The 24825-nt window shown below is 33.3% G+C and overlaps 1 protein-coding gene and 2 non-coding genes across 5 annotated transcripts in view; 1 reads left to right on the top strand and 2 right to left on the bottom strand.

Moving 5' to 3' along the window:
- Positions 1-24825, top strand: part of LOC123711475 — a 105546-nt gene that overhangs the window by 79321 nt on the left and 1400 nt on the right. The window contains exons 1-2 of one of the 3 annotated variants that reach the window (XM_045664083.1): positions 313-469; positions 20339-24751. In XM_045664083.1, the coding sequence (XP_045520039.1) occupies positions 20339-24751 (4413 nt within the window). In that variant the 5' untranslated portion in view covers positions 313-469. Of the gene's footprint in view, positions 1-312; positions 470-16135; positions 16224-20338; positions 24752-24825 lie in introns of those variants that run through there. The other 2 variants (XM_045664082.1, XM_045664084.1) reach the window with 2 other exon arrangements.
- Trnae-cuc lies at positions 9201-9272 on the bottom strand. The gene has a single exon. It is a non-coding gene; the product is annotated as a tRNA-Glu (tRNA).
- Trnan-guu lies at positions 13693-13766 on the bottom strand. Its single transcript has one exon. It is a non-coding gene; the product is annotated as a tRNA-Asn (tRNA).

The following is a 24825-nucleotide window of genomic DNA, read 5'->3' as shown; positions in this document are numbered from 1 at the left end:
CTCTATCTCTATATACGCAGGATTTCAGTGCGTAAGTGTGTGCGCACCCTTTATTGTAAAACTTACATACTATATGTACCATACGACCGCAGTTTATTACATTTTTGTCAGAAAAAACAAAATGGCCCAGGACTAGAACCTGACTTTATGATCTTCAGTCAAAATGCTTACTACTGGACCAATGAGGCAGTTCATAATACAAACCAGTTTAAAATCTTTCGTAACGCTTTGAAAATCAAGTTCGCTTTTCTACCACTCTTTCTATACCGGCTAGCTGCGACCACTGGCGCAGACGCCATCAGTTGCCTTCACACCACAGTGGCGAACAGACGCCATATTTGTATGTAGTTGTGCTACGATGAACCATTTTTGTCGTGCAGAAAATGTGATTCAATCGACATTGAAAGGATTTTGAATATTTTTGGATTTTTCGTGTGAACTTTTGAGTGTTGCTTGTGAAAGTTATAAGGTAGGTTTTAAACTAACATTAAACCGACAACATTGAAGATAATAAGTATTTACTAAATATTTAAGAAAAATAATTTTAGTAATTATTTTTTTGTTAGAGTTGTTGTTCATATCATTTTTTTACAAATATCAAACTAACTAAATAACAATATTTTACATTAAAAAAAATATGTGCGTGTACTACTAGTACACACGTAAGAAGTGAAACTTCTTAATAACCTTATTTTTCGATAAATGATCTACTATATGCAACTTTACAGAAATTGGTAAAGTAAACATAAATTAGATAAAGTTTAACAAAAGGTTTTTATTATCATAGACATGAATACAAATATGTAATACAATTATTTCATTTTATCTTATTAATACTAAGATTATTACAGAATTTCATGTAATAGAATTTTACCGTTATTATTCATTGTTATCGTTATTATATATTTTTGTTATGGCTTCGAATCTCTTCGAATCAACCGTGGTACAAGAAAGCATGTAACGAAAAAATGTGACGGTGAATTTTTTCCAACGTCGATAAAGTTTCGCTTCAAAAATATTTATAACACCTACCTAGTTTAAAAAATTCTACTTGATTTTTTAAGAATTCATACGATCAATATATAAACCTCCCAAGTGTATAAAATAAATTATGCAATTAAATACACCATTCAAAAGAGAAATTGAATATAAAACTTTTTATGAATTTTATGTATTATGCGTGAATTTAAAGTAACTGTTATATAAGGATACATACATTACTTTTTTATGTAATTGTCTAAATTAGCGCGTGGAATGGAAGTTACATTTATGCTTTTCCGATCTTTCCTAACTATGATGATTGTTATTGCGTAGTATTTCAAATCTTTTATGGCGCTATAGAATAAGTTCCGCAACAACAACATAAAGTTAATAATATCGTTTTTGTTTTTTAGTTAATTTAACGAGCCTTTAAATACTAATACTGTTTTGTTTTTTCAAAAGCTCTTTCCGGTGAGCTATTTCAAAATCAACACATCGAAGTGTAAACAGTTACAAATAAAAGACTCTATTGTGATTTAAAAGTCGTATGGATAATATATTAACAATAATAAATTTAAATGACCTAAGGCACACACTCTCGCGATTTCTATTATATTCCCACAATTGAGTACCGAATTAGAAAGTCATTTGTCTCGTATAGATCTTCAGATCATAATGTCTATAAAGAATTTACCTCGCTTACACTTTCACTCGATCAAGGGCGTCTAATTTGTCACTTGTGTTAATGTTTTATGGTTATGGTTTTAAATGACAATTGAGGCACAGAAATTGGTTGCCGCTACTATCATATATCGCAAATATAATAAACTTTTTGCAAGGCCGGCAACGCACTCGCGAGCCTTCTGTCAATGTGAGTGTCCATGGGTGGCGGTGTCACTTAACATCAGGTGAGCCTCCTGCCCGTTTGCCTCATAAAATATTTTTTTAATATGACGTAGGTTATTTACAGAAAAATTTGAGTATTTAATTTTTATTTCCTATATGTGTAAGTAAATTCATAACCTATACAAAATAATTTCTTAATAAAAACGCTTTTATCTGAATCTCGGAAGTGTTTTACTCGGAGGCGTGGTCGCGGTCAGTGACAAGTATTATGGAGAAAGTTGTCAACGCTAACTTGATTAGAGCCGCAAACGGACATAATTTTATTTTCATACTATCTCTTACATATTACCGCATTACGTAAGTTATATGATACATGTTTATTGCTTTCATTTTATTTGAATTAGTAGCATAAAAGTAGCATACAGATTTCTATCAACGCAATATAATTAGCGCGGATTAAAGAGATTATTTGGCAACTAAATTTATATATATACATACGACGGCACTTGTATCTTTGCTACATATTTTTATGCTAGACTTTCTTTTGTTTTGTGTAATTACTTGGTGACTTTCCTAAGTCTTATACAGATACCATCTCTTTAGTACCATAAATACATCTGTTTGCTTACATATTGCAGATATATTATAAGCATTTATGAGTTTAAATCGTTATAGTACTAAGCCTCTACAAAATTCACAAATATGCATGCTGAAGTGTTACTTAAAAATAACTTTATATTTCCTAATGAAATGTTTCCCTGTACAAGCAAATATATGTAAATATATAACGAATAGTTCGCGTGCGACGCGCTTAGCGGCCATCTGGATCAGTGGGCCGGCGTGGCTCCACTCTACATGCGGTTTCACTTTAATATTTACTCTTTCCGGTATAATTCAAAAATTACGATTTATTATCATATACAGTTCTCTTGTAGTGCAAACATCTTAACAGAGACAAATATAAAGGAGTTGTTATAAAACATGCGGTGATATTGAGTTAATAAACTGTGCCGATATAAATTATGCTTAACTAAACATATATTCATATGGGCATTAAGTCGCGTACAGAAGACTGTTCGCCTACTTGTCCATTAGAAAAAACAAATAATCACGAAATGGTTACAGGAATCTGTGGCCAAAATGGTTGTAACCCTATGTTTAGCACGCAAAATTGAACATCATATATCTTTTGTTATCTTATATTTTCTCTTAGAAAGCTTTTAAAGCTTAGCTTACGAACCTCTATACAACACCATGGCATTCTACTATAGTGGTCATTTATCATATGTCTTTATCCACTATCTTAAAGGTCAGTCATGTTATAATAACACTGTTGCCCTTTATTGGCAATTAAAATACATTTATCGTAAATTGATTTGTAAGCGTTTAGATTCCTATCTAAGCTCACCTGTGCAAGCTGGTTCATAAGGGTTGTTGGCTTTTATCATTTTATTAGTTTTATACGCACATAATATAAAGTCTACATATTCAGAACATAGTCTAAATCAACTTCATAGCTTTCTATTACCTTTTTTTTCAATATTTCAATACATGTTTACACTGTTTACAAGAAATGAAAACTGCATCTCTACAAATACAGACAACTTAATAACTTCGGTAGAAAAAAAAAGTTCGTTCTATTCCTTAATTAATGACGTGATCGTAACACAATGGAAACATGAAGAAAATTCTCAACGTTCGTTGACTTTTCCAACAAACAAGTATATTCTCATCGCGACTATAACTTAGTTTCATAAACGCATACTTAAAATTTAAACAAATATTATAATAGGATTTTGTACGTACCGTGTTTATTAAGTACTAACTTACTACTTACTACACAAATTCTTTCGTGTAGCTTTTATCACAATCGATACCAGTTTCTTAAAAACTTTTTATTATATATTTGGGAAACTTTTCATTCTAATTGAAATTAGATATTATTTACAAAAATTGCCCGTCTTTTAAACAAATTATGCAATATTTCTTGCCGGCTTTATGGTGTAAATTGTAACAAGAATGATAATTCTGGAAGTTGAAGATGATAAAGTTCTTCTGGAGGTTTAAAGAACTTTTATGAAATGGTAATTTTATTTCAGGAATATGGCGACTTATTATTTTTATTAAATGTAAAAAAGGACTTGTACTACGAAATAATATAGTTTTTATGAAGCGTCCACTTTCGCTCCGACCGGTCTGGACTCTCGACTTTCTGTAAACGTCTTGCTTTTACTACATCACTTAGTGTGTCAAGACAAAGTATTTTACTTATTCATTTTTACTAGCTTGAAAAAGCTGGAAAACGTTGAAACCCGTACTACAAGTATTCACGAAAATATTAGATGAAAAAACAAACTTAGCAATCCATTTATGTATTAAAGTTCATTATATTATATCAGATATCTATGCAGTGTAGCAACTAGTATTCATTTTAAAGTGGTGTCGAATGTCGAACAAGTTTTCCAACTGATTTACTAGAGGTATATAATATATCATCACATCCGTCTAAAATGCCTCAACTTAATATAACTTAAATAACAGTGGGTGGTACGACCTAAACATGCTTGACTCAACATACTTTACCAGTCTAAGGGCAGGCTATATATCTAATTATTCATTTTGTTTATGCGTATATTATGTACTTACGAATTTAACGTATTTTAGAATAAAATTAAAACAAGAATTCATGTTTCAAGTTTCATATAAACTTATACCTGTTTTATATTTATAGACTGCACCATCATCAGCCTTTTTTTTGTTTATATCTGGACGTAGGATATTTTCCTCCAGTACGCCCTGCACTGGCCTCTCTGCGTCCACTGGGAGCCAACCTCCTTGACAATGTCAGTCCACCTAGTCGATGGGAGGCCGCGCGGTCTATTGTTCTGCCGAGGTCTCAATTCAAGGAGCCTGCGGGTCCATCGGTTCTTGTTCGCTGTGTGGCCTGCCCACCATCACTTAGATGTTGCGACAGCGCTTACTACGTCGCTCACAGCGGTCTTTTCACGAATAACCTCATTTCGTACATGATCGAGAAGGCACTCCAACTTGTCCCTGTATTACAAATATACAGACTCGTACATGCTCACAAGGGGTCGTGTCCCTTATCGTGCAGTACTTATATAAATATTTAAAATTCGAATTCGAAACTTCACAATCTAGTTTCAGAAAAACACAAACATCCAATATAACTCGAACCGATGCTTGATACGCCGGGGCAGATAACGAGAAGATCCGAGTTGTCGTAACTACTATGAGTCACTATATGCTCTGGTCAAGGTTGAAAACCCTTTCTCTATTAGTCACATTAAATTAAAAACGCGAATAATTATATTTAGAATAATAAATCTTTAATACCAGGAGGTTATGATATAATTTAGCAACAAATTGATAATTTATTGGTCCAATTAATAATTATATAAAGCTCTTGATAATGTACTCTGGGGTCACCGTTACTAACTACCAGGCGAAAACTTAACTGTTTAATTAACGCCTGTGCACTTGAAGCCTACAGCCTCAGTCTCTACTCCAAGGGAAGAAAATCAAAGTTGGAGGAAAGACGCTTAAATTTTGATATAACATAATGATGACATATTTATTTATTGTTTTACTTACATAAAATAATAATACATCTACAGTGGTTAGTGAAAGGTAAACGATATTTATCCCCCCGGGAACTACACTGTCTGCTTTGTAAGCATAATGCGCATGAAAATTGCAAAACTAGAGCCAATTCCAATTGATGTGTCATATAATGACTTCCGATATTGCGAGCAATGCCGGCGGAAAAGTGTAGCAATAGAAGTCAACGACTTTGCTTTATCTACATCAGAATAAAGTGTAGTAAAGGCAGTTACAGTAAATAATGATATGTTAAAGAATAGCCGTTCGCCAATTTGCAATACCTACTTATGTATTTATATTGATAGACAATCCAAGATTCCTTAATATGTCATCGAACCAAAAGATGAAGCTATATAATGCTACGCCAACCAACACCGTGATTTGGTCTTCCATCCTTCATTGGAGGCTTAATAGGAAAGTAATAAATAAATATATTGTGTAGTTATGAAATTAAGATTTTTGTTTCCGGAAGTCAAACCTAAAACTATAACCCCAATTCTTAAACAGCAGGAATCCGGTTATAATATAATAAAATATTAATGTGTTAATCAACATTTAATGCGAGGATGTAATTTAACCAAACTACTGACATTTAATTTCCCTTTAATTAAATATATTTTAAATACCACATGATATCCGTTAGACAAGTTTCTAAATAATTTGGCGGATACGAAATCAACACAAATTATCTCATTGTCGTTAGGTAATATTAAATTCCTTAATCCAACACAGCTATGATATAGGGCAACAGTGTAACAGTAACATGTAACAGTTTTCGTAATAAAATTTATTAAGCATCCTTAACCAAACATTACGTCAAATTATATTAGTAACGTAATAAGAATTGATTAACAAAGTCCATTTTGATTGGCAAATCAGAGGTTACGAACAAGAGTATGAAAAAAAAGCTGCCTCAAAATTACACTATTCGTATTTAAGCTGTTAAATGTAGGCGACATATGGAAATAATTACTAGTTCCATTCTAAACAAAATAGTATCTGAATAAAAGATTAAACAATTATATATACAAGTTCACCTTGCGCCTACGCTCTACCCAGACGAGAGACCTTTCAAAATAGACAATTGACATGTACTTACTACTAGTACACGCCTATAACAGATTATATTGTTTTACACCTTTCCTTAAGATTTAAAGTATATAATACAGGTCACAATTCGGCTTCCTAAATCTTGTACTAAAAAGAATCTAATCATAGGTACTATGGGAACAAAACAAAATATTGCTAAGTTATATATATTATAACAGTTTTTTTTTAGCTATATTTTTTATGTAATGATAAATACCATACATTATAAAAATAACAGTAGGTATAATAACTTGCTCCCTGTGCTAGTTAATTTTAATTCTTTAGTTTGTATAAATGTAAAAAACCAAGAATCTATTAAGAATTCTACGGCGATATACAATTTTCTCACATGACTATGTACAATAAAGACTATTAAGTTTTCTCGAAGCATGGTGATCGTAATTACCTCTTGAGAAGTTAACAAGTATTTTAAGACATTTCATTAAGTCGAGTACACTTTCGCCGTGGTCAGCATTTTTGCTCCACTTTGTGATCGTTTAATTTACATAATTTTAATGAAATGAAAGCTTGAGCTTAAGGACTACAAAACTTTTACGGCACCTGCAGTGCCTTAGGCAAAAGTTTAATATGAAAGAAGAATGAAAATTCTACTCCGCCACAGATAGCATTTCACATACTTTGCTCTTAATGTAGTTACTTACTTACTAACAATGCTCGATATAATAACATTTACAGTAAGTAGCGACATGAAGTGGTACTCGACATTTGCTGTGCCCGTACCTACCGCCTATTGAGAACACGGGTTATGTTAACCAAATTTGTGAGTTAACAATATTAAGAAAAGGGGCAATGTGAACTATAATTGTAACGCTAAAGAATATCTATATAATAAGATATATGGCCTGTTAGCTGTTTTTGTCTTTCCATGCTCCTGACTAAACATCTTACTGTGCGGTTCGGATGGTCGTATATTTAATCTTTTAGAGTGTAACACAGTTTAATATGGTGTGTAGTGTGACTCAAACAACGTAGCATCGCTGTCAGAGAGCTGTCAAGTTTACGTAAAAACATATACGTAATACTAATGAATCAGCTAGCGATAATGACATAAAAGCGGAGAACAAGTTAGGGCCTTACAAGGCCAATGACCGCTGACCGGAGAAAGTGATGTGAACCTGACATCGGACATATTTTCGATAAAATTGTGAAACAGCGAAAGTTCTCGATGATTAATTGCACTTGCCGAATCAGCGATGATATTTTCTTTTTATCTCCGAAAAGGAGACACATTTTGATTGAAGAATTATTTTTATAGAAGAACGTCGAAAAAGTCCATTAGATGTATTTTTTGTAGGTTGTTTCAAATCGTATTCCTACTTGAACCTACAGTAAGGTCACAGTCCTATGTCCAAAATACCGGTAGCTATTGTTACGTTTGAATAAATAGAACCTCATCTAAAGTCAAATGAAAAATCATTTAATACAAGTACTCGATAACCGTTTATTAACAATTGCATAAAATGATTTCAAATAAATTAGACGCTTTTCGCTAATAACTTTCACACCAATGGAACTAATTAAGAATTAATTTTGTAATTCAATTAAATCCAATTTATGAGAAAGTCACAGTTACATTCCAACAAGTTTATAAAATCATTTTGTATGCTCTACACTAAACCTGAGGCAATTATGACTTACTTAAACAATGACTTCATATTCGCTGGAAACCGAACACAGGGAATTCGAATATGTTATGATATATATTATGAAATTATATTACTATATATATTTATTATTTAAATTTATATCTTTAAATTATAGTTAATTTAGTTATATAATAATAAAATAACGAACAAATAATAAAGTAAATAAGAACGCTTTCCTTAAATGTAATAGAGGATGATAACGTATCTATAATATTATATAGTTATTGTTATTTCAACGAATAAGCAATACAGCGAGAAATTGCTGCATTTTAATAAGTTTTTGAATTGGTTTTAATTCTCTATTTATTATTATTACTATATTAAGGTTAAGAATATAAATACAAAATATATTGTATCTGATCGTGATAATTATCTAATGTTTCATAATATATAGATAATATGAGGGATACTCATTAAAACTGTGACTTAGACACACAGACGAGTCCAAAAAAATCCTTATAGGTTTTAAAATAAAAGCATCGTAAATTCTACGCTATAACTAATAAGATCAACATTAATTTTCTCCTACTTTCCTAGTTTCCATAGGAAGCCTAACTATACATTATTAAATAAAGTGTACTAATAAACATACAAAAGCTATTTAAAAATAAGTGTGAAACAGTTGAAATGGCGTGTTAAAACATCCAGAAGAGTTTATGAATGAGTGAGACGCATCTCGCGTGCTTGTTGATCTAGATTTCATTTTTTCACGTCTTGTTAAACCCAAATAAATATTATGTATTCATTCTGTGAATGGTGTGAGTACATAATGAAGTGTAAATGTATCTTTTGTATTCGCTTTACGTTTTGATTACAAGACTGATATGACATAATAGGGAACCGAGTAGAATTTGATACATTTCAATATGAGGTTATTTTTAAATGGTTCATAAATCTGTTAATATATAAAGATAAAAAGACAGATAAAATATTTTTCTTTTAATTTTTGTTTAAATTCGTAATTTATTAAATAAATAAACCTTTAAATAAGACTTCCGATACCGGGAATCGAACCCGAGCCTCCTGGGTGAGAGCCAGGTATACTAGCCACTAGACCATATCGGAGATTACAGCAAAAAGTAAAACGTTGGAACAGATTTGATTAAAAATAAAGTAGTATACGCCAATATAGAGAGATATTCTAGTGATGTGTTTTCTCACTCTATAGGTCATAAGGCGGACATTTTTACATGTTTCACGGCTACGTATTTCGACCTAAAAAGTGTTTCCTCACGAATTAACCCACGAACAATTGTGCTTTTTCTTCATCTTCAGATGCCAATTTATTACTAAAGGTTGGCTGTTTGGCAACTTGAGTTGCCGGGTATCTCCTAATAGTACGACGGTCATGTGAATCTAAAGATGCACATAATTACGGCGGTAAAGCAACTAAAACATATTTTGACAGAAGCTGAATATTTACTGATTAAAATTGTAGCAATAAGAAAGTACTAAGAAATGAGTAATGAATTTGAATATAAAAATAATATTTGAAAATTTCACAACCAGCATTTGTACGTACCGTAAATAGATTCACTAGCTAGCTTATTTCATTTAGACCGCAATGTTATACCACAGCTGATAAAAAAAGTGATAATGTACGTATTTCACAAAGGTATTGGTTTATTAGTTCTTTTAATGATCACCCTATTTTTTTTATATTTACGAACTTAGATTTAAAACTCCTTACCTTTACCTTTAGAATAATGTAGTGCACCTACCTACCTACTTTATTGATTATTGATTCATGAATAATATGTATTACAAACAAAGAAAATAGCTGTCTTTAGTCATACCATAACAACTGAAAAAAATATACTCGCATTACCCGGGAATTTTCTCTCGCAATCATTGCTAAAAACCTTATCTTGATTATAGAATATAGAATCTATTTCTACCAAATAAAATAACCACGGCGATTTTTTTAAAGCACACAACATCACATTAAAACACTGAAAATTTAGTGAATATTTGATTTTTATCAACATTTATTATACAGAACGCATCAAATAGCACGAAAAATATGTTTTTTTTTAATTCATTAAACGGATGTAAACGAAGAATGAATGAATTAAAATAACTCGACAATTCTCGAACAAGTTGTGCAAGGTACACTATAGATAATGTACAGCGTAAAGACAACATTTTCTTACTTAAGACATCACTGACCGTAGTAAAACAATCCTAGCCAAATATGATACACTTAAAATTGCAAGAACAATCCCCAAATCTAATTATTATCGGCTTTCACATGGCACGCTCAGTGGCTCCGGAAATAATTCTCATTTACCAAATAATGCTATTTATTTCGCCCGACTTGCCACACTTTCTCTCGACCAGGTAACACTGTACTAGTGCTTTAAGAATTAGTAAGTAGTAGTTAGAGTTGCAACTTAGCGTTTGACATTTGGGAGAAGATTTAGTCGAGAGCATCACTTAGCGCTGTCGACTACATAAATTTTCATTCTAATACGAAAGACGAAGAATTTTAACCAGTCAATAAAACGGTTCCTTACCCTCATCAACAGTTAGTGTCAAAAAATCAAAGGGTGATATTCAGAAATGAGACTATGCGTAAACTTGCTCCCATATGTGAAAAACACATTTTTGACGTACGGGAACTTGCTTCCAAATGTCAAAAACATATTTGAGACGTACGGTAACTTGCTTCGATATCTTAAGAGTCCATTCAGTTTCTAAATCTTACCCTAAAAGCCGACACTCTAACGTCAGAAAGAATAAAACATTTTATTTTAACACTACACATGCTCAGTAGAAATCCCAGTATAATTACACTTATACTGGCATTACTGGCATAACTTTTTTGTGACATAAGTGACACAAAAAAGTCATATAGTATACATGTCATATGTGTTTTTTTTAATATAAATGATATTTCAAAATAGTTTTCAAGTTCTAAACTTTCTTTTATTATCTTGTATTTGTTACCGATGTTAATATATTCATAAATTATTTACACTTTTACCGGACACGCGTCCGTTTGTCAGTAAGCCAATGGATAACAGGTTTTGTACTTGTAAAACATGGTTTAGATTTCAAAAGCTTGTTCTAAGAGTAAATATGGCAAACACGCGGAATATAGTGACGATATTTTTTAACTTGTTGAAGCATGGGCAGAATCGCTTCATTTGTGTACTTGTATGTATATTGGACATATAGCGCAATTAAATTTAACCCAACTAAGTTTTAATATTCGGATCAAATCTGTGCTGCTCTATGGGTATGAAACGTGGGCGGTCACCATAGACATATTGCATGGACTCCAAGTCTTCGTCAACCGCTGTCTTTGCCGTATTCTGGACATCTACTGGGCCAATAATATCTCAAACGAGCAACTTTAGGAGCGCTGCCGTGGAATTATTGCCGATTAGCCAGAAGATCAAGCGTCGTAAATGGAAATAGAAATGCCTATACACTCCGAAGGGATTCGAATCAAATTCCCAAGCAGGAGCTTCGTTGGAAGGAAGCGGAAGCGTGGCCATCCCAGGCAAACCCGGCGTCGTAAAGTTGCAGATGAGGCAAAAAACGAGGAGCTTCGCTCAAGACCAAAAGCGATGGTGACTCACTATGGACGTCCTCTGCTCCAATAAAGAGTTAACAGGACATTATGTCCAGTCAAAGTCAACTTAAAGTTTCGATTAAAACATGAGACGGAAGACAAACTTTGTTTCTCTTTTTTTTAAGAAATAAATAATTATATATAACAAACCTTTGACTTGTACGCCATGTATAGGTCTAAACCACGGTCGTAGTGTGTTACACAAAATAGTTCGCTTAAATGTTTTGTTTCTTACTTTCATGAGTTTCATAATACTTAGTCGCAATATTGATAGCGAGTTTAGTTTACAACTATGGAGAATAATGATAACAATTTTAGTATTTTTTTAAAATTACACCAAATTATAGCAAAGCATTTGAGAATTACAGACCAAATACGTATAATATTGTGTCGTTATAAAATTGATTGCATTCTCAGGAAGTAAGTCAGAGCGTAAAATTACGCATTGCATAATACATGCCTCGCTTATTTAGAACGTAGGCATTCAGTAAGCGGCAACCACGTAATATTATTTAATAAAATATAATCTTCTAATAAAACTTAAAACTTAAAGTAATTATTTTGATGATAACATCTCTTTAATTTTCTACTTCCATAATAACGTTAACGATCTAGTTATATTATTATAACTGCCAATATGCATAACAGATGAGTAGGCTCAGGGGCGATTCTACTAATTGGCTCGCCTAGATATATACTTATATAAGAAACATTATAATGTCTCTCATCAACATACATTTTAGAGTTCCCACAATATAAAAGCTTTTTTGATACATTAACGTACAATGTAATAGCTGATCGCAATAATACCAACAACCCATTAAACAATAGTGAACAATGTAAGGGTGAGATTCAGAAACGAGACATTGTAAACTTGCTCCCATATGTCAAAACCCCATTTTTAGTAGACTTCAATTTCTGAATTTTACAATGAAGGCCTACAACTCGATAGAAATAATATTAATTTTAATTAGGCTTTCACACATTACACAAAATTTACGATCCACGTCAAACAATGATATAACAGTACTAGATACAGATCGAGTGAAAAATTGTATCGAATAACAAGTCAATGCTACATTAATAAAACAAAACAAACAATATTTGAAGAACTTACTTACTGTAGTTGCCCATTCCAAAATGTAGTTTCATATGGAGAGAAACGCAGAAAAACTACATACTTACTCTTTTAACATAGTTATTACAATTTTTGTATACATTGATTTGATAATTATAGATGAAGACTGTATCTATAACAAAATACTACGCAGAAAAAAATAATTTAATATGTAAACCGTGTTCTGTTGATATAAAAATAAATTTCTTAAAGTATTTATTGATCGTGATAAACATCGTGTTTGGGCGAAAGTGAAAACATCGTGGGTTGTTTTATTTTACCAGGTGTTTTGTAACCGAAAAAGTATTCTTATAAATGTTTCGTAATTGTAAATTTAAAAATATCTTGTGCGATGTGAAAATTTATCTTAATTTACGTAGTAGTTCTGCCTAACTAGCTACCTATCCAGGTTTTTAAACAAAGTACAAAGTCCTAAGAAGCATTTTAAAGGTTTTACGTTATCTTTCAGGCAAACTGGCTGTTATATTGTGACTTTAGAAGAAATTTCGAAACCTTAAATATACAAAACAAACATTATGCTTTGGAAATGTGTATGATATGCTAATCTCTTTTGATATAGGTTATCATTATACCGTGCAAAATTACAAAGCCATATTAAAGCAATAAAATAATATCTTTTCATTGATAACTATAGACATATTATTAAATATTTAATTAAATTATATTTTGTTCTTAACAGTTAGTACCTGCTAGTTGTTTTAATTATGGCAATATGTTATTGCAACCATAAGGCAAGATATTAAGAAGAATAATACAAAAAGTTTTTACGCCCCCGGGTGGGCTCGAACCACCAACCTTTCGGTTAACAGCCGAACGCGCTAGCCAATTGCGCCACGGAGGCGATGAATACTAATAAATTTTTTTTAATCGTCTCCAATTATTTTTATAAATAATAATCGATACTATACTGATCTACGTATATCTATATTTCGGAACATTTATATACTTTTATGAATATAATATGATTAAATAATACTCCTATAATTTACTCTTCACTGTACTTCAAAGGTTATACAAAGTCCTCTATTACTTCACTTAATCGAAAGTGGACGCAATATAAACTAGTTCGACCAACAAACCGGTAAGACCACATTTTTGTGCCTGTTTCATCTCTTCCTAGCATTTCACTTGTATTTTTAACTTTCTATTATACTGGCTTCCACCTAAATTAGACCCTTAAGACACGCATTCTAAAATCTCCCGTCACGCCTATAATCGTTCATTAAAGATTCAAAGTCGAGTGTACATCTGTAATACGTAAGCAATGTATACAAGTATATTTTATTCGAATAATGCTTTGCTAAGAACAGCATTTTAACATTCAGCTGCATTGTAGACTAATGTCATAAAGTTCGTCTTAACAGTGCCTAAGTTATGAAGTTAGATTCAATTTCTTATCTATGAATTTGGCCAGAAGTTAATTAATACGAAAAGCAGAAATAAGTATAATTTCATGTAATAAATAAATGCATGTTTTTTGTATGTAAGATAATTTCTTCCTTGTAAGATTGTTATTTTTAACTGGAAGTGATTTGAAAGCGATCTTATCCGCGTTACTTTCTAATTACTAGTGATGATAAAGCAAATTATGGCTTACTCTAAAGTCTAGTTTATTCATACACTCAAGATTAAATATTGACGGCTGCAACTTCAAATCCAAACTTGCTTTAACAGTTGACAGCTTACTCTTGACAGTTTGCATAAAAAGAGTATGTACGCACCTATACCACTGTATCAATATAATCAATTTTTGTATAGAAACCTTGGGGTGGTTCTTTGCTACTTTTCTCGTTATGATAACGGGAGCCATTTTCATATGATCATTCACGCACAATGTGTATACACATACATATCACGCACACTCAAATTTATCTTATTATTACTGCCTATTTTACTGTTACTAAGTTCTTATTATTTTATTGTAGCTTGGAGGAGTGTGGTATCAGTCATATCCGTTATATAAATATGTTTCATTAACAAAGTTTTAGTGTTCTAATCGCTGGTGAACAATTAGAAGATTTGGTTCAAAATTCATACGAAACTTTTAAAAATTTAAAATCTCAATTGAGTTTCACTGTTCTATATACTTCTGAATTTTTATTATTAATCTGTAAATGGAGACTTTAAGTATACATTTTATAAATGATTACGCATACAATTTAGCTTTGAAATTCCTTAACAATTATTCAACTCGCTTTGCAAATAATTCTTCAGCACATAAGCACTTAGATACTATAATTACTTAATAGCTTATTTAACCTGTCCCAAATTCAGCGACCGTTAACACATTGTCACAGTCCAGCGCGCCGACGGTATTAGGTTCGATTCTCGGTCAGTGAGGCTTTTAAACGTCAGGTGCACGCTCAATTACCACCGTCTGACCTGTTATGAAGTTGTTTATACCGCTGTTTTATAACGTGTATATGCAGTGTTAGTCGATTGATTAAACGAGCGATTACCAACCTTCAAATCATGCGTTATAAATACTATATACAATTTTTGTGTTTATTTTTACTCCCAGAGGAGAAGAATCAGAATTCTGCTATTTTAGTTGTGTTTTTATGTATCAAACATCATATTCTGTAAGAAAAACACTTTTTGAACGGATTAAAGCTATGTATTATTATTAAAAACTTATAATTATTTACATAATTCTAATTTTTTTTCCGACGTTACGCGTGCTTTTCAGCGTGCGTGGTCACGGTGACGGTGAGTTTTAAATAATAATACATGGCTTTAATGCGTTCGAAAAGTGTTTTTCTTAATGTGTAAAAGCTATTTTAACAAAAGACAATATCATATTCTGTGTTGATTCTGTATGCATGTTTATGGTAATATTATAAAGAAATAATGTTTGTAGTAGTAGTAATCAAGTATGAATCAACTAAACCGTTTCTTTCCGACACACTTCTCGGAAACTCCTTCTTCTCTTTACTTCTCGTAGCTGTAATCGGATTATTCCAAAAACTGAAAAGACTTTTTTGTTGTATTCAAATAGGCAATCAGAGTAAAATCGGTCGAACATTGGTATCGACGATATGTATTTACACATCGTTGCACTACCACAGAAATACAGTACAAATGAAAACGAAAATAAAAAGGAAGGTAACTATCAGCCTTATCACTTTAGAGCGCTCTCTTCCAGAGTGGTTACTAAGAGAAAATTTTATAGATATGGTGAACGTAGAAGTGCAAAACTACATAAGACATCTACGCACAACGGACCTAATGAGCGTCTCAATAAGTGCGGAAACTAAGTCCACTAATAAACATGAGGCATAAAATTACTTATACAAAGGTAAGCAATTAAAACATATGTAAACAGTGAAAGTAATAATATAGATATAAATAAACGTAATCGGTTTAAATAATAAAGTCACGAAGCTAAAAAGTAGCTACGTATAATTAAGTCCTTTAACTACCTAATGCTAGTCTCGTATGAAGGTTTCACTAATCAACATAGCACCCAAGCACTAACCTAGATTGCATCTTTAGTATTTATCGTTTGACTTTCCTTATACGGATGCATCAACGAGGTGATTAGCAAATGTTATCTTTTGCACGCTTTCTGAAATTTAGGATTAGGAAACTTTTATTAATGATCTATATAAAATAAAAATGCTGTTAAGCTTAGTATTTATCGTATATATGCTACATATAACGTTAATTTGCCTAAAGTAATATATTTAGTTTCTATACTTAATATCTATCGGCAAACGGTTATTTGTTTATTTACAGCATTTCCTTCCTCTAACGCCTCTTTAGGTTCTCTAGCTGTTCGAATTCACATTAGACCCGCTACGCTTTTATATCGTCCTCCCATCTTCTTATCTGCCTCCCTCTGTGGGTTCCCAACGAACAAAATAAATATTTGTAAAAACCAATTAAAGTATTCCCAACAATTGGTCTAAGCAAAGGTTTATGTTTCAAAATAAGCGAATGATAAACAATTGACAGTAGCCCGATACTACATTTCCTGTAGACAATGCATCAACACGACACCGGCGATAAACAGATGAAACAAACAATATTCAGGCCCCTACTTAATGATTCAGATATTTTTAATCGAAAGCGCTATCAAACCTTAATCTATCTAAGAATGCTAATATAATCATATTCAATGTCTCTGGCGCTGTTGTTGGGAACTTGGGTATAACGTGGCAGGACAACTTAATATTGAAACCGTTATTGCCTAAAATTATGTAGCCTTACAGATTTTTACTTATTACGTATGACCCAGATTAAACTTACTAAATAGCGTAAAACAAAAGAATACCTTTTTTATTGGAAAAAATATAAATTGCTCTGTTATTTAATTGTTTGAATTTAGAAATTCTGTAGATATTAAAAAAAATATTTACGCCGAGAAATCAGGTATTCGTTATTATGTATACAATTGTACGTAATAAATAAATAAGAACTACGTAATAAAACCATAGAAGGCTGATCACCTACTTGCTTATTAGAAAAAACAAATGACCACAAAACAGGTTGGTTGTGTATTTAATATTACCTACCACATACGGTACGATAATTCTTTAATCTATTGTCAAAATATTTAGAAACTTCGAACATTTTAATTTATATTTGTGAAATCCGGGCAAACACGCGTCAACGCATATGTCGGTCGGCGCTCATTACATCTTGACGTTATTACAGTCTTTGGTCACTGCTTCAGAGAACAAGTGGATTTTAGGGATTTAGAACAATATAGAAACCGTACTACAGTCATACCTCTGGCGGGTATTATATAAATAATAATATACAATGGGCTATTTGATAGTATAAAAGTGTTATTGAAAATAATCTGTATAAACGTGGCTTTCGTATAATCATCAAGTCATCGAAAGAATATTGATTTTATACGCCAATGACGTGACAGACTACGGTCACAGATTAGTCGAATCGACGACGACGTAGCATGCTTATTTTACGTAAATAATATGTCAAGACAATTAACGCACTATTGAAGCTTATTCATGTGAGAATATGGTACGTCATACGGAGCGACGCCATCTTTTAAAGAGAAGCGTTTTGGCGGGTTATTATGATTATTAATATTTAAAGCCAATAACTAAAAGAAATAGGTTTTTAAAATCTTGTCAAATAGCCCATTATCAGATTAAGAGTGGATGTTGATTGAACTTGTGGGGAAAAGAGGAATTATATTTATTTGTATTACGCAGACTAAAGTAATACAGAAGATATTGTGTAGAAGCCTTGTCTGGACCTGATTCTAAGCGACGCAATTGTAAAGCTTGATTTTCTAAGTGTGGAAAGTGAATTAGGAAACAAATTCGACGGCACCTTCCGAAACCTTTGGTATCTGTATCGTGGCCTGACATGACAATTATCACTTTTTTCGTTCTTATTTCTGAATACGAGTATGTTTCTATAACAATATTGACTTAAAATACGAACCTAAGACCTTTATGTTATGAGCAACTAATAAGCGTTATTGAACCACGCCGGATTGATGCTTGCCTTCATCTTTGTAAGAAGACCATCTAAAAATTAAATTTAGGTATAAAATCAAATCATCATTTATAGTTATTTCCTGTGTTTACAAATCGAACCTTGCTTTTTAACCTAAATACTCCCAGGTTGACATTGATTGACGAATTAAACTAAAGTAAGTTAAAATATCTCTAAAATTGGTGTTTCCTATCATCTAAAGGGTAATGTATGTAACCACAGTAATAAGTCTAAATCAGGATTATGCAACCGTTAATATACCTACATTTTAGTGAATAAGATCGAATTTTTACTTATTTGGTAATTTACCGGTTTTTGTATACGAAAAATTTAAATAAACTTGTATTCATTTATGTTAGACCTTAATATAACGCACCTGTGAATCACAGGCTGTGTGTACAGTGTGACAATTATATTTACTATATTATTATCATTAGCTAAGGTATCATATATTCATGAAGTTCGATATTTCATGGTAATAATGATACTTACATCTAGAGCTGCTTATGTAAGGGAAATATAAAAAAGTAACACAATTTTCTCTATGGCCTTCTATCCCTGACACAAATCTTTGATTTTTCACTCTATGATTCGCTGTTTCCTCGAAGTTCTACGACGCCGTTCCAATTGTGTATTTGTAACTGAGGTCGAACAGAAACTCTTTTCCCGATTTCCCAAGTTTATCCACAAGGCTAACATTGCTCTTAGTTAAAATATGATTATGTACTTAAGTAATAAATTAACTAAGTCGTTACTCGGCTAGCCTAGCGTCAGCCTTTTTTTGATTTTGAGTAATATTTTCTGCAGATGAAAATATAAAAATAAATGAATATATTTAAGTACGTTATATGTAGGTCATGTATGTTATTTAATAAAATGAGTTATTCAATCACAACGAATACACAGTCGCAGTTATAAGTTGATATCTTCATAGTCCAGTGAGTGTACACGCAAGCCTCTGAATAGAACTAAAAATTGCAACGTATCCGCATACCACACACGAGAAAACTGCCATGATAGTTTTCTTGGCTCTTCGTGAATTATTGTTGGTCTCCTTAAAAAGGAAAAGACTTTAAGTGAGAGAAGGCAGATTCAATTTTAAACAAAAGACCTCGGTTCCAAATCGTCGCGAGGCAATAATTGTAACGAGTTAAAAAATGTATAAAAATTACGATGGAAATTGCCCGTCATTGATGCAAACAAAACGTCGAGTAAATGAAAAGAAAATAGACAAACCTCAGTTTTCCCTGGCGTTTTCTCTCCATTACGCACTTTCGCTTTGGCGGATAAACCAATATGGATAATCGCTTAGCACAGTAGTAATATACTTCATAATATGGGATTGGTAAATTACTGGTCATGAGTGTCGGATGAAATAAAGTAATTATATTCATATACTATGATTTGAAATCCACTTCTTGACATATTTATTACATATTTACTGAGTGTTGTTACAAAATTGTTTAGCCAAAACGGAGCTTTTATTTAGTAATTAGGAGCATTCCTAATTTGACAATATAAACGGAGCAACAGGAAGTAAGTACATACTGTTAGTCCTTGTAGTAAATTCAAGTATCACTCAAATGTTTGTCACGAAGTTAACAAGGATAAACACTTCAACCTATCACCATTAGTTTCAACATAATACGTTTAATTGTACATTCAAATGCCATTAATTCTGATCAAGTATGGGCAATTCGGGTTACATGAATAATTAATATTACACAACATCTGCACGTAATCTTTGTCATAACAATGAAGGCCTGTCGATACATTTTTGTATCTATTGTTTTAAATGAAAAAAAAGCCAAATGTAGATCAAAACAAGATCACGACTGTGAAATTATTTGATGTTAGTACTAGCTTCCATTGTTTTAAACAACAATGAATAAAAGCTACAATTATGAGGTGAATTAATTCAAGTGTTATCATTTCCAGATGGCGCACAAAGTGCTGGGATGCATATTACTCCTGGCCCTGTTTTCGGAGGGTAAAGAAAAATCAAGATGGTCACGACAATTAAGCTCATACACAGCTGATATTAGTGATTGGGTTCCTTTACCAGCCCCGGTGGAACAAGAACCACAGCAAATTAGACGTCAAGCAATTGCAGAACCGAGAATCTTATCAGAACCCTTCCCGGGCTTTGCTAGATCACACGGTTTTGGCCAAGAGGAATTCCCGCCACGCCCCCTCTTTAATTCTCAGCCAAACAGACAACTGTATCTTCAAGCAGTTCCATCCGCCCCACAAAACTATCTCAGTGACCAAGGATTTGGACAAGGTCTGAAATTTGGACTTACACAACCGAACTTTCCTTTAAGTCAAGGGTTTGTCTCTCCCAACTTTAATTTTGATGGTATTCCACAAATAAAAGCAAGACCGCCAGTTATATCTCCCGTTAAATTTGATAATTTTGCAAATCCAATTCAATCACTAGCGAAACCTTACTTAGGTTTACCAGCAAAACCTAAGCATGAATCGCCCAAGTTTGTTGATGGGTATAGAGTAGAAAACAATAGTGAAATTGGTATGAAAAAGAAAGCTCCTACTTTACAGAAAGTGAAATTTGAAAGCTTTGAAAAGCTGAAAGAATCTACAGTGCAAAGCAAACCAAAGTCTGAAAGAGAAGAAGTTCAGTTACTGTATGTTCCTGTGGAGTCTTTGAATAGAGGACAATTTAATTTCAGGAGTCCGCTGACATCTGCTCAAGTTGTCAACACAGATTTTTACAATCAAAGCCCACGAGTAAATCCACTACGACAAAATCTCGCAGCCGAATTTCAACGGCCGTTGCAGAAACCTTTGGAATCTTACAACTCTCAAGAGGCTTTGAATGATTTTAACAGACAACTAATAGGATTTGAACATGAAAGTTCTAAATTTTCAACACTTACTTCTCCTTTCCCAACCGTTTCCTCTACCACTCCTCAGCCGAAAAAACTAAAGCCACATCAACCACCGCTTGCTATATTCTTATCCCCAGACAACAAACAAGATAGTGTTAAAGTGGGAGATGTATTACTTTCGCTCAAAAGCGCCGATACAGTACCAGTTTTAGATTCTGTCAACCCTTTAAATGCGCCTAAAGTATTTATTGGACCATCAAACTTAACTCCACCACAAAACTTTGTAAAATTTGATTTACCGTATTTATCAAACATAGAAAATATTGATAAAAAATTACGACAACTTCCATTTTTCGTAGCCCCATTAAGCTACAGCACCCCGCAAGGATTTGCAAAAATTCCATTCCCGTCACCTCATGTTGGATCTGTAGTAATCAATTCACAAATAAGAGACTCGCCAAAAGCGCCTTCTCCACCAACTTTTTCAGACTCCTACAACGTTCCATACGTCCGGCAACAACCACAAGTCTACCAGCAGTATCAACAACAAAACACAGGCACACAAAAACCTCAAATTAGCTATTACAGCACCGTCGCTCCCAAACCAATTACACCCCCGGTCAATAACCAAAACTACTACTCAATTGAACAGCAAACAGTAAGTACGATAGCACCGCAACCTACCCCAAAGGAACCTTCACAAAATGTGCAAAGTTCGATAAAACCCGAATCTTACTTCTTAGGAAATTATAGGGACCAGTACAACTCTAACCAATACGTAAATTTCCCCAGCGAAGTAAACCAACAATTCCCACAACCAGCTCAAGCATACAATATTCCACCTCTTGTAGAAACGACTACAACCCCCAGGACCACTGTATCAACAACAACTAAATCATCTTCAACGTATCCAAGCCAACTGCTAGAAACACATAATCCATATTCTATAAATCATGCTTTCCACTTCAACACGCCTGTCGATTATCAAAACTTTTTTGAAGAGTACAAAGAACCAAAAGTATCTCCTGGAACAACATCTCCATCCTCAACGGAATCTGCAGCAATTTCTTCAACTGAAAGGAACGTTGTTCAGACCCAAAGTTTTAAAGGCAAATATTCTCAGAACTACATTAAAAACTATTCGCCTGAAATCCATTATGAATCTGAAATACACTCATCGAGACGTCCTATTTACAACACAAAAGAGTATACAACGAACATTCAAAATGAACTGATTACACAAACAGAGCGTAACATACCAAAACCAGACGATTCCTTCTACAAAAATGAAGAAGTGATTGATAATAATAACACACCAACATATACAGAAAGCGTTGAATCAAAAGAAGCAGATGTCAAAAACCAAGCTCCAACTATAAGTGATTATACTTCTGAATCTACACCTGAAGTTTACGAATCAGCTAAAATACAGACTTCACCATACGACATTTACGATAATAATTATAATAATGAAAATATCCAACAAACGGAATCAAGTTCTACGACAACTACAACGACTACAACAACTAGAAGGACTCCATTAAGAACTAGGGGACGTCCTCGGTACACAACTGCTAGACCAGATTCTAATGATTACACGACGCGGTCTACAGTCACTAGAAGACCTTACAGAGAAAGAAGACCAACACAAACAAAGTCTAGATACGAACCCAACAGAATATCTACCGAAAAAGCCGCTAAGGATGAGTCTGATACGACGGAGAGTACATCAAAAGTCACAAGAACTAGGGGTCGAATTCATTACAGGCCTACAGCTGGCGACGATAACTCTGAAAAACACACTAAACAAAAAGATGACTTAGCTTATCAACGGGATATCCTTCACCAAAATTATCCTGTGACTCTTATGGAACGGACAAGCACTGTTGACATTGAGGCCATTACTGAACCAACGGCCAAACAACAAATTACCAATTCCGTTGATGACTTTAAAACATATGACACAGAAAACGCCTACACTAATGATAAACTATCTATTACCGAGCGCGACCCTGCAACTCCTGAACTAACAAAAGATATTGATACACCGAAAGAATCTTCTGTAGAATTGGAAAGTCCGTTAGTTCATGCTGATCAGATAAGTGAAAACGAGGACATTACCATTTACCAAGCGCGTAGTAGTGTCGCACCGTCTGGTTACGGTTATGAAGAAGTTAAGGAACAACCTTCTGAAGATTACAAACTCCAGCAAACCGATCAAGTTTATGCCACAAGTCCAGTGAGTCTAGTCACTGAACAAAACATACCCAACTACTCCGCTAACCATGAGTATTTAACAGAGCAAGAAGAGACAGCCACATTACAAGACGTTGAAGCTACAAAGCTCAGTTTAGTGCAAAATGAAGATAAATTAGTTGAAACTACACCGTCATATAATAGAGTGAGAGTTCGACCTAGTTTAGTAAGACAATACCATCAAGTATCGTCTACAGAATCATCTAGAATTAAAACTGAGCGAAGAAAACCAACGCAGCAACCTATAACATACAGACCAGCTTTTGACAGACGACGCACAACAATGCGAATTGAAGAAATTGAAGCAGACCTAAAAACTAAACCCGTGCATTCTCGCCCAGAATATGATAACCACAAACATCCTGTTTATAAACCAGAGCTCTCTACAGAAGCTACACTGCAATCTCAAACAACAGAAGCTGGCAATAAACGTGGTCAATTTAGAAGGAGACGACCAGTTTACACTACGACTACTACGGAACCTGCATCTAGAAGACCCTATGAGGTAAAAAACAGATTCCGGGGTCGACGGCCAACAGACAAGCCAACAGATAAGCCTGAAGTACAAACAGAAATTTCAAGTACATCAACGTCCAAAGGTCCTCTTTACAACCGGTATAATCATCGAACTAAACTATCTCAGCGGTTTAATAAGAAGCCTGAGCAAGAGGAAGCAATTACTGAAGACCAAGAATCAAATTACTCAATTACCAGGCCTAAATACGCTTCGCCAGAATCAGATAAATGGTCACCTAAAATTTCAAAAGATTCCTTTAAACCTTATAATCCCAATGACCTCGATGATGATACAAAACCAGAAACAAAGCATGTAGAAGATGAATTAGATATAATAACTGCAAGAAACGAATATGAGGATATTTTGATATCTGTAACACCTGCGACTAACAAAAATAACAGAGTGAACAAAAAAATCGCAGATATTCCACCAACTTTGGAAGCATATGTTGAACAAAGTAAAGTATCAAAATCTGAAGCTAGTGACCCATCATCTACATTCGAAACAATGTTAGAAGAAGTCATGAAAAGCTTGGAAGAACAGGATGAAGATGAATATACGAACAAGGTTATGAAACACAAAGGAGGTGAAATCGGAGAAATACCTCCTGAAAAAATAATTTCATCAGGCGTAAATTATTCTTTGAAATCTACTACTCCCCCCCAAGAAGAAACGACAACAACAACGTATCAAACAACAACAGAAGAACATACTCAGGAAAATTTTGAGGTAAATTCAATTAGAAAAAAATATTATTAACTTAAAACAGTAATAGGATACTATAACAGGTTTTGTTTTATATT

This window comes from Pieris brassicae, chromosome 6, assembly GCF_905147105.1.
Source record: "Pieris brassicae chromosome 6, ilPieBrab1.1, whole genome shotgun sequence".
Classification (NCBI taxonomy): Eukaryota; Metazoa; Arthropoda; class Insecta; order Lepidoptera; family Pieridae; genus Pieris; species Pieris brassicae.
The sequence above is the reverse complement of the archived record's forward strand: the minus strand, read 5'-3'. Positions and strand labels throughout refer to the sequence as shown.